The sequence below is a fragment of the Nomascus leucogenys genome, chromosome 11 (genome assembly GCF_006542625.1).
Source record: "Nomascus leucogenys isolate Asia chromosome 11, Asia_NLE_v1, whole genome shotgun sequence".
Taxonomy (NCBI): Eukaryota; Metazoa; Chordata; class Mammalia; order Primates; family Hylobatidae; genus Nomascus; species Nomascus leucogenys.
In genome coordinates, this window is record NC_044391.1 from 88,781,102 (window position 1) to 88,793,456 (window position 12,355).

The window sequence follows — 12,355 nt, forward strand, 5'->3', positions numbered from 1 at the left end:
ATAGAAATTTACCACACAACCCAGCAACTCCACTCCTACCCCAAAATGAAAAGCCACTTTCAGAGACTTGCACGTTTATGTTCATAGCAGCATTATGCATCACTGCAAAAAAAAAAAAAAAAAAAAGAAGGAAGTAGTCCAAAGGTCCATCAACACATAAATGGATAAAATATGGTATATAATAAAATACTATTCAGCAATAACAATAATTACAGAAATGCCTATATATGCTATGACACGGATGAACCTCAAAAACAACATGTTATGCAAAAGAAGCCAGATTCAAAAGATATTAGATGATTCTGTTTATACGAAATGTCCAGATAAGAAAAATCTATAGGGACTGAAAGTAGATAGTGGTTCCCTGCAGCTGGAAGAGGAAACAAGGATTAACTGTAACTCAGCATATTTTATAGTAATGATGCAAATATATAGTATGACTGTGGTCAAGTTATACAACTCTGTAAATTTATCAAGTATCACTGAATAGCACAGACTTAAAATAAGTAAATTTTATGGCATTAAATTATACCTCAATAATGTTTAAAGGGACATATATGTGAATTTTATGGTATGCAAATTATGCATCAATAAAACTGTTTTAACAAAGAATGTGTATGTAAGGTGACCTGTATGTAAGGTGACCTGCCCATCTCAGTTTGCCTGATTGTCCCAGTTTTAGCACTAAAAGTTCCATGCCCCAAGAAACCTCTCAGTACTAGGCAAACTAAGATGGCTGGTCTCCCTTCAGGTAGCCTACCTTTTGTATAAGAAAGAATGGAAAGAAAACATACATTTATTGTTTTCCTCCATAAAAAAGAAGCCTCAAAACCAAAACCAGTGAAGTTGGATACCTACAACAGATGGGAATGGGGCAGAACAGATATGAGAGAAAGTTACATTTCTGGGTATATGTTTTGGTAAGGTTCTAACTTCTAGAGGCATGTTATGGCTCCATAAATTTTTTTTAAATAAAATTAGATCAACAAGAATGGGAGGAGTTTGGGAGAAAGACTTTAAACCTGAAGGTGAATTGAGAAAATGAACTCAATTGTCTTTCAAATAACATAATCAGTGAAGGAGAAAAAAATAATACAAATAATTTATAAATGCACAATGTAGCCATTGTCCTTCATCCTGAGCAAGATATAGGTATAGAACTGCAAATAAATCTTGTTTTTACAGTGATATAGGCAAACGCAATTCTCAAATTATTTCAGATATATTATAGAATAGAGTGAATAAATTATTGATTTTTGGGGGAATCCAGGACTTTTGAGGAAGGAGTGACATAGAAATATAGAATAGCGAAGGTGAGAAAGAATCCTGTGATAATAGATTGAAATTGGAGGCACTGGTATAAACTCATTTCTGAAATCAAACATAACATGTATATGAGCACATGTAAATGCTATCTGGACATGCATATCTGAGTGTTAATGTAGAGTCATGCCTTGGTATCTATGGGGGATTGGTTCTAGGACCCCCCAGGATGCTCAAATCTAAGGATCCTCAAGGCCCTTAAACAAAATGGCATAGCACGTGAATATAACCTATATACATTCTCCCATATACTTTAAATCACCTCTAGATTACTTATACCTGATACAATGTAAATAATACGTAACAGCTGTTATACCATATTTTTAAAATTATCATTGTATTATCTTTTATTTTCTTGAATATTTTCGATCCCAAGTTAGTTGAATCCAGGGATGTGGAATCCACATATGCACAACCCATGGATACAGAGGGCCAACCGTACATACTTGACTTTTCTAGTTCTGTCTGCTGAACAGCCTAGAAACAGACACCCAGTAGCAATGAGTATATCCAGCAACCAGATCTAGGTATCTGATATTCCCTAGGGTTCTATGGAGAAATTGCTGACTCTAAATCCTGGAATATCTTTTATGTAACCTATGAAGTGCTTCAAACAAACGACAGAGGATATCACAAGGACATGGGAGCCAGCTCAATAGTTTCTATTGGCCAAATCTAAGGCAACTTGAGCATCAAAGTAAGTATGGCAAAATTAATTAAAAAGCACTGGAAAAACATTAAAAAGCATGAGTTTATAACAATAACAGATGTAAAAATGAGATGGATACAGATGGATGAATGAATGGATGGATCAGGGGAGAAAGGAGGGCTCCTGCTTACAATAAAATATTTATTGCCAACTGGTACATGTGGAAAGAATGCTGAAGTTGAAGACTGAATAATCAAGAATCATCAATGCATGCTAAATCCTGAATGAAAATGTTGTTAGCATGGACTTAATAGAGTCTCCCACAGGTTGCTTATTAATTGCAATGTAAAACACAGTAACTATACATTGGAGAAACTGAACACTGCCTTGATCAGGTGATCAAAATTGGCATCACCAATAAGATGGACATTGTGTGCCCCCAATATCATACCATGATGACATAGTACCATCAACAGAGTATTCTCACCAAGAATGCATAACTTAAATCCGATTCAATGCTATAAAAGACCAAGGTGGCTATGGAAATGATCCAGAGTAAAGGAGACTTAAAGAAGGACAAATGAACAAGCAAACAATAAAATGAAGAGGGTAAAATCTGAATAATAGTTGAGTCTTAAAGGACATACAGATGTTCTTTGCACTATTCTTATGCTTGCAAATTTTCTGTAAATTTGAAATTATTTCCATATAAAACGTTTAAATCAACTGAGACAGCTCAATAATGAGTTGTCAACCTGTTTTGCCTGATTAGGCTTTTAAAAGTCATTTTTAAAAAAATTTACTATTATATCATTTTTTAAAAGTGTGGAAAGACAGTATTTTAAACATCTAAAACAGCAATAATCTCCATGATCCTTTAAAATGAGTACAGTTAGATTTATGAAAAAACAATCACATTGCTCTAATTTTTCTCATTTTCCTGTGGTCCTGGGAGTGGTTTCTCAAATTGGTGTTTGGGAACTAATATCCTAAACAAGACATATTTTCAGTAATAGAGGGAGTACAGTTCAGTGGAAAGAACATGGAATCTGGACACAAATTTAAACTCTGGCCCTAGCAGTTACCAGCTGTGTACCCTAAGCTCTGTCAGTTTCCTCAATTGTAAGATAGCTAAATCATAGGACTGTTAAGAGAATTATGTAAATGTAACTAGTGCCTGACACAGAGAAGGTGCCCAACAAATTTGTTTTCCTCCTCTTCCTTTCCTCTGAAGCCACTTTTCTGTTCTCTGGAAATGAATCTAACTGGGGCCACTCTGGCCTTCTTTTAACACAAACTCAGCCCTGTTGGAAGGATCACATAAGAAACTAAAGTACTCTAAGAATAAACCTCCTTTGTGGAGGAATATTTCATGAAAACAGAAGCCAGAGATAATGGATAGTGGAATGATAATATGGAAGGCTTATAAAAACAGGTGATTTGAGGCATGTCTGGTAACTGGTTGAGTTCTTTTAAGGAGGGTAAAGACAGCAGAAGGAGTGATGATGTTAGATGATGTTAGAAATGATGTTTAAAAAGTCTGCTGCAAATAAAAGTGTCTTTTTTCTTCATATATCCACAAGTCTATTCGGCAAATGATCACCCATCTCCTTCCAAGAGTGAATGACAGTTTATGCCAAAAATAAATAAAGATCAGTATTCTATTTGTTTTACTGGCTATGTATCTTTGAAGAAAAAAAAATCAAGTCAGTAAAATGTTCATTAATTAAGAGATTTCATTCAATTGTCTATTTTTTTTGCTCCTTTCAACATATTTTCATTTACATTTAACAGGATGTTTTACTTTTACGGTGCCAATGATAATTCTTTAAAAATCTGTTTTTTAAGATGGAGAAAAAAATAAAACAACTGAGTTGCATTAACAGCAAAAAAAATACTGCCAACAGAAACTTAGTTTAACATCTAAAATCTTTATAAAAGATAAGCAAATTCTGATTTTTTCCCTTTATTTTATAATTGAAAAATGAAACCACTTAACATGAACACTTGATACACAATTTCCTTAAAACTTCTCTATGGTGAAATAAAACTGTACCTAGTTGAAGAGTGTATATAATGTTAACACTCATGACAATTTCAATCCAACCTTTGATATAGCTTCAAATTACTATTAATTGTGGCTATTTTTTGGGAAAAAATTGTGCAAAGCTTATGAGGGCCCAGCATATCAAAGGCTTAATTTTTAAGAGTCAAATCTACATTTGTCACAAGAGTTCAAAAAGTGGCATTATAGTGCAAAAACACTAGAAAATGCTATCTCTTACTCATAAGTCTTTTAAAACAGGTTGGAAATCATATAAAAATACTCAGTACCTTATAAGTAATTAACAAAAATATTTCCATTGACTACTCTGTGTCCAAAGTGATTAAGGACAAAAATAGAAATTCTTGCTTTATTATTTGATAAACTGCTGATAAGCTCCCATTAGAAGTTTTTTAGACATTACACCAAGTTGTCTTGGTCTTCTGTTCATATATATATATATATATACACACATATATATATGCATTTTTTCAAGTAAAGAAATGTTTAACAGATGTAAACTATTTATTGAATATTTGCCACCAAATATTGTTAAATACATTATCTTGCAGCATATCGCTTTCAAGTTAAAATGTCAGAAACAAACACCAATATTTACAATTCTTTTAAGGAATGTTATATAATGACACATTAAGGCGTAAATTCTTTTGGCTTATAATTCTTAAAAGAATGATAATAGCAAAAGTGATGCAAAATCTTCAGTGTGAGATTATGATTAAGCTACATTTTACAAAAATATGGTGTAAGATGGCAATAATCCCATTCAACATCCTGGATTAGATCCCTTCAGGAGGGACTGATAATTTATACAGTCAAACTTTAAAATTTACAGATAAAGGCAGTTCAATACTGCCACTGAGAAGTACATCTCTTAACATATACAACTTTCAGGCCACAGTTTTGAAGGTCTGAAGTATTAAGTTGGTTTGATGAATTAGTCGGTTGGCACTTATGAACACATTTATTGCCCTGTTTAAAAAGAAAAGAATAAGCATTAATTTCATCCAAAAAATTCACCCTTTTAAGATTTATACTATTAACAGTAGCAATGAAATCAATTTTAGAAAAAAAGACAAGTTAGTATTATTAAAACTTTTATTCTAATTTAGGATGTAATAGTCTTGCATCATTTTAAACTATCTAGTAATTACTGCCCCCTGGTGGTTCTGACTGGTAATAAAATGTTGGAGGACTGCTAATGATAGGTGGCGCCTCAACAACCCAGTTCATTTATAGGTGGAACAAGTTAACTGGCCAAAAGGAGGATTCAGATGCGGTCTCCAGCTGTGGTTTCATAAAAGTTAACAAGTAAAATCTAACAAAGTATCATAATATCAAAATCTGTAGTTAATGGGCATCATACTCAAGAAAAAGTTAATTATTTCTAATCTGATTCATCCCAATCTCTTATCTCCTTAAAGAAAGGTAGAAATTCTAAACCACAAACTACTACAAACTACTTTTACTATAAGCATACTTTTAAAACAAAATAACCATGCAGTTTCAAAATCTGGGAGCTGACAACATATAAAAATATATTCTTTAAAATTGGCTTTGAGCTAGACCACATTCTCCTAATGGCTCATCTTCATGCAGCTGGGATTCAGAGATGATGCCCTAGTCCCATTGTGTGGCCTCAACAGTTTCCTAGTATCACATCTAGCATGTATCTGCATCCTAGACATTTCTCAACAGAGAAGGCCCAGGGACTGGACCCGGTGGCTCACACCTGTAATCCCAGCACTTTGGGAGGCCAAGGTGGGCGGATCAAGAGGTCTTTTGGAGTGTGAGACCAGCCTGGCCAACATGGTGAAACCTTGTCTCTACTAAAAATACAAAAATTAGCTGGGCATGGTGGCATGTGTCTATAATCCCAGCTCAGGAGGCTGAGGCAGGAGAACTGCTTGAATTCAGGAGCTGGAGGTCACAGTGAGCCCAGATCCAGCCTGGGCAACAAAGCAAGACTCTGTCTCCAAAAAAAAAAAAAAAAAAAAAAAAAAGAGAAGGGCCAGGAAGAAATAGCTGAATCAATGCAAATCCATCCCCCTACTAAAAGATGGCCTACAGATCAGGTTCTATCAACAATTTTCTGTTTTGAGGAAACAGGTATAAAACTCAAGCACATTACTGACACACAAAGAACTGGAATTTTAAAAAGCTGCTGAATGCAGAGAAAGTAGCAGCAAGGACACTGAATCCATATGCAGAGTAAATAATTTCAATTAATTAATGAAAATTAGGCTCTAAATTAATGTCTACCTTTTGTTGTGCTTATTCCATAATAGTAACTAAAATCAGAAATAATAATCCCATCATGTAAATTATTATTTTAATGTGTTTTTGATTATTTGAGCTTAGCATAAATCAAGAAAAAAACAAATAAAAGTTTATTTTCAAAACACAAATGCCAGCTTATTAAACTAAGTCATCAAGGAGCATTTCCCTTAGACAAACCTGTGTGTGGAACACCACCACAAAGCAAATAATAAAATTTAGCTTGATATCTCTAATTCATAATATAAATGTAAATACTTCAACCTGTTTGAACTGTTAAAAATGACTCTGAAAATTAACAGAATTCTATCTAATGTATTTTTATCATTTTTAAATATTACTAAAATAATTCTGTAATGATGTGACATGAATATAGAGATCTTAAAACCTGAATAGCAGGACGGCATGACTGAGGTCTCTATTTACTTTTCTGACTTTAAGCACTGTTAAAAAATAATCTTGTTCAAAAAATTCTCACATTTGACTTGAACTGCAAGTAACTACCTACATGGCCAGACTTTCCATCAGTTTATACATTATACATATGCACGTATGTATGTTAAAATATATAAAATCTCTTGGTTTTCTATAGTGCATCACAACCAATTACATGTAAATTAAAAAATAATGTCCAATTTACATTTTAGTATATTTCCTATTTTATAGAATGATGCTGTGAAAGCCTCTTTCCAGGACAGTGGGTCAAAAACCTTACAGCACTTTAAAAACATCTGAGGCACTTTTACAAAACATCTAAACCCTGACTCCACTCCCAGCAACTGAATCAGAATCTCTGCAGGTGGGGCCTAGGCAGTGGGAATTTTTTAAAAACTGTCCTCAAGTGACTCTAATGCACAGAAAGGACTGACAACTATTGCTTTAACTTTAGTGCAGTAGTTCTCAATAGACCTGTAATGTCAGTATCATCTGAAAATTTCTAAGAAATGCAAATTCTTGGGCTCCATCCTAGACCTACGGAATCAGAAATTCTAGAAGTGGGACCCTCGAACAATTTGCAATTTGACTGTAACAAGTCCTCCAGATGACTCTGATGCCACTAAAGTTTGAGAACCACTGTTTCAGGAGTGTATAAAGTAGGCCAATGAACTAAAATTGCTTTTACATTTCCAAATGGTTAAAAAAAATCAAAAGAAGAATATTACATGACAGGTAAAAATTATTTCAAGATACTGAAATTTGAATTTTGTATGAAGTTTTATTAAAACACAGTCACACCCCCTTGTTTGTACATTGTCTATGGCTTGTTTCTGTACTACAACAGCAGAGATGGGTGGATAATGGCAACAGGCCCACCAAATCTAACATATTTACTATCTGACTCTTTTCAGAAAGCGTCTGATAACTCCTGTTCTAGAAAGGAGTTATGGCTAGATTAGCAACCATTCATTTTCTATTGTTAACGGTCTGCCTTCATTATCAGTTGCCTGGAGTACTAATAATAAAGTAAAAGGGCTTAATTTATATGGTTTTCATATCATATAAAACCACATAATCTATTTAATTTTAAAAGTAAAGGATAAATTACAGTACTTACTTGCCATCTTTAAAATACGTTTTCAGAGTATCACTGAAACTTTTGGAGTATTTTACAAATTCTTTCTTTTGGTGTTCAAGTGCCTACAGCCACAAAATATAATAAGAAATAAAGTACTAAATAAGAGAAATAATCACAAAAGCCAAAGGCAAGGACAAGAGATTATATAGGATATGGGATGCACTTTATATGAATATTACTAATAAGCAATTGTGGAGTATTTACTTTTAAATAAAAAGGCATATTTAAATTCAAGAATAAACTCAACGGTTAATGACACAAAACTATTTCCAACACTCAATCTTATTTTTAAGTCAATAAAACAACTAGGCATAAACCAACATCTAGGATGTCAACTAGCAAGGCTTCTACTAAACGTACCCTGCGGTTCTGGTATTGATATTTCTTGAAGACATTATTCACTGTATCAAGAAGTTCTTTTATTGCACTAGCTATATCCCTGTTGGGAAAAGAATAAAGAATATCAGCTATATTAGAAAGAAATTTGTGAGAGAAAAGAACATCAGCTACATTTGAAAGAAATTAAGCACACTTAATCTAATCACAGTACTCTTAATTATGGTTAAGTGCAATCAGTTCAAGAACAGCCAGCCTTTTTGGCTAGCTAGTTGGAGTGGGGATTTTAGTCTGTACCCCTCTGTAATCCTGATTCTCTTGCACTGCTGACCAAAGGTTCCCAACCAAAACCAACTTTCTCAAATCAATCGCATTTCATTAAGCGTTCCTTACTCAAATTTATAAAAAGATAAACATTATCTATGCCTGTCTTTTCCCATTTTAAAATTTTTCTTAGCTCTGGCTAATGTAGCTATATTCAAGCTACCATGTTCTCTACTTTTTGTTATTTGAACAAGGAACAATTTTATAATATTCTGCATTACATATAATTCAATTCTGTATTTAACAATGCTGTATGCTAGATACCTATTAGTTTTGATGTTTAACATAAAATATTTCCTCCTCAGAAAATATTCCTCTCCCCTGAGGAAATATTCCTCCTCCTTTACTTTTTTATAGACACTTTTAGCTTCTATCTAGCAACCAAATATCCTCCTCTTTCAAACACTTGCTGTCAGTCACTATTCCCTTTGGAAAATATAATATTTAAATTACTAGGGGAGACAACATCACAATATTCTTCGACTTTAACCTTCCCAGCAATCATCCTTTGACTATATATGCATCACCACCTCCCTCCCCTTTCTAAAGAAAAAAAAGAAGAAATCAGTAATTCTCATTTGAGTTGTTCTTCCTATCCATGCACCACTTTTTCTGAACTTTTTTTTTGCTTTTCTATCTAGCCCTTCGATTTCCACATTTTAACCTCATAGCAATTTTTTTCTGCCAAACTGAACTTTATGTAATTCTGCATTCTCAAATAGTCTCACATTCTCTACGACAAACCTTCTTTTTCACAGCCATTCTCTTAGCTGTTAGTCACAACAAAAACTTCAAATGCAACTGTGAAGAGATGAATAAGATGGAAATCTGCACCATCCTAAACATAACATTTTATTACTAATACTAATTACAAATGCCAGATTTCAGTTATTTCCTATCTAAAACATTTCAACATTCCTATTGCAAGGGGAAAAAACCTCAGTGTCCAGGTTTCTGTGTGCATGTGGGTGTTTCCCAGCATATTTTTCAGTAAATAACCATGTAGAAATTTTAAGAATTAAAAGCATACAGAATTTTGATATTTTTTTAAAAAGTATTTTAGAGTACTCTGAAGTAGTAATTACATTTTCATTGATTATTTCAATAATATTTTACTTATTACCTCTCTCAGGTCAAACACTGGTATTGGGCTGAAACACTGAAACATTACATATTCAAGTAGGACAGTAAGTCTTACATAAATGTTATCTGTCTAATTTTTTTTTGCCTCTGGTTTAGTAACAGCAGTTTTTAATTAGATAACTATTCCTTTCATTTATGGCTTAAGTAAGTTGAATCTCTGTATATTGGTGTGATGGACATAAACCCACCATTGCTTAATAAAATGCTGTCATAGGACTATTCTGTGAGAAAAATTACAATTTCAACAAATAAAAAATGTCAAATCTCCAAAATTGCAAGCTTTTCCAAATCCACAATGGAGTTATTTAAAATGGAATATAATGGAGCAAATTACATAGTGATCAGACAGAAGTATATAGTCTCACTTTGTAGTATATTTCAATATTCTGATAAAGAGGAATAAAATGTGTTTCCGGGGCTAGTCATCAAGATGAACGTATGTTTCATATACAATAACAATGGCTAGATTCTACAAGTCAAAAGAGTGGGTCTGAAACATGTTGCCTCATGCACCTAGGGAGACAAAAAGACAAGGGGAGGAGAAGGGAGGGTTTTGCTGGACAAAAAAAGAGAGACCTGCTGATAAATACTGGAAATCTCTATTTTAAAAGGGGATGGGGGGAGGCGCAACTCCTCAGGTGACTGCTGATGAGTCAGGTTTGAAAACTTGGAGCTAAGGTTTAATGCCTTATTGGAACAGAGCTCTCTGTCAACCAACGCCATTTATTCCTAAGCCTCTGTTTGGACACGAGGCAAAACACTGTTAAATGCCTACCAAATTGTAGAAAAAATGTTCTCTAGAAACAATCTGCAGCAATGTATGTCAAATATTATGTTATACATATGTACACAGAAAAGTATTTTCATTTATGGCACCAAGGTGTGCACATAGGGAAGCTAAATTATATTAGTAACTACCAGAAAGTTTGTTTCCTACGAGAGAAAACACCAGCACAAAAAAACCACTACAGACAACTAACCAGATAAAGAACTGAGAAAAACCTTGAGAGTAGCTTCATGCAGATGAATTCTGTGATAAGAGGCAGATAGTATGAGTAGAAGAAGGAACTTAGCAATTTGCACCAACCTAATAGGGCAGCTTTGCGAAACATACACTGAAAGGCAAAGGCTTCAGATGAAATGTAAACATACATCTTATCAAAAAACTGCATGGAAAAGTAGAGTTTCTAATCGTGCCACCCAAATTTGCATGATACGTATTTATCCAAATATGCTAATGAAAGGGAATCCCTGTGCTTTATGCTGAGTTTGGTTTAGATGGGAAAACTCTGAAAAAAATCTATTCTGAACCCTTCATGAAAACTCCTAACTTAAAACAAACCTTGCTGAATTTTAGCCTAAGAATATGCAAATGCAGATTACAAACAGTAAATAAATGCCTGGCTTTTTTATTTTGGTCTGTTAAATCACGAGTTTCCACTAGTTTTCCATTAGTTGAGATGTACTGGACTTCAAAAAAAAAAACAAATTAATTTTATATAATATTTGCATAGCTCAAATGTACTCATGCACACACATTCATTGATCAAAAGGCCTTTTAAAATATTTGCTGGATCATTTTTCCTAATCAACTCCATTGAGAAAAGGGAGGAAAATCCTCATTTCACAATGCTATTATAGCATGTACTGTTGAATGTATGCTAGGTTCTGTGCTAGGCACTTCATGTACATCATTTCTTTCAATTCTCACAAGTCATTACCATCATTTTCAGAGGCACAAACTAAAATGACAGAAGTTAAGCAACTTATATCCAAGGTTACATAGCTAAATGTTGGAATGGAGATTCAAACCTAGGTCTGCTAATATATTCAAAATTGCCTGAATATTTATTAGCTGCCAGGATTCTTTTTTACTTGTACTTTGATACAATCTATAGCATTACCTGTAGTACTTGGTGTAATACGTATATGACATACGCTTATTGAAAAATGTTGCTAAAATGAATAAAGGGGATAACTACCTTAGATATAAGAAAGTAAAATATCGGAGAAACGCCTGAAGAAGAAATCATTTTCTATTTTGGTGCAATTTTATCCACTAATTTTTCAATTAATAGTGGTAAGAACATACATGAAAATGTACCAATATATGACAGTGATACAAATAATTATACTTTACCCTATCTATGCTGTTCATATGCGGCTGAATTTTAGTCTCAGAAATAACATACATATCAACAAACTTGCCAGGGCAAATTATCCCTCCTCAAATGGTTAGGAAGTAAATTTTCATTGCCACCACTACTCTTAATTCAATTGTGCTATATTAGTACACTCTAGAAAACAGAACTGAAGTATGATTACTCCCTCATAAAGGAAACAACACCCTAACGAAAGCCTCTGTCAGTGACTATGGACAAGACTCTTAAGCTCAATTTCCTTATGACTAAAATGTGCTGTTAATAATGTGGTTTTCAAACTGCAGCTCCCTAGAGTCACAGATGGTTTAGCAGAGATGTCTCAGGGACTCTGTAGGGGGAAAGAGGATGTCAAAGTGACAGGATGAGGGCTCTGGGCCTACATTTCTATCCCAGCTTCAACCACAATACTGTTATCTCTCTCACGTACTGGCATTCTATGTTAAAATATCCTTTTTCACATTTCTTTCAAATGGCAGAAACTCTATTTTTCAATCTCCAGATTA

At 33.7% G+C, this 12,355-nt stretch overlaps 1 protein-coding gene across 3 annotated transcripts in view; it reads right to left on the minus strand.

Annotated features, from left to right (window-relative positions):
* Positions 1 to 4,518: 4,518 nt before the first annotated feature.
* Positions 4,519 to 12,355, minus strand: part of PDCD10 (programmed cell death 10) — a 51,238-nt gene continuing 43,401 nt past the window's right edge. For 2 of the 3 annotated variants that reach the window (XM_003256406.3, XM_030822788.1), the window contains exons 6-8: positions 8,248 to 8,326; positions 7,867 to 7,949; positions 4,519 to 5,006 (exon numbers count right to left, since the gene is read on the minus strand). In XM_003256406.3, the coding sequence (XP_003256454.1) occupies positions 4,925 to 5,006; positions 7,867 to 7,949; positions 8,248 to 8,326 (244 nt within the window). In that variant the 3' untranslated portion in view covers positions 4,519 to 4,924. The remainder of the gene's footprint in view (positions 5,007 to 7,866; positions 7,950 to 8,247; positions 8,327 to 12,355) is intronic. The other variant, XM_003256407.3, reaches the window with a different exon arrangement.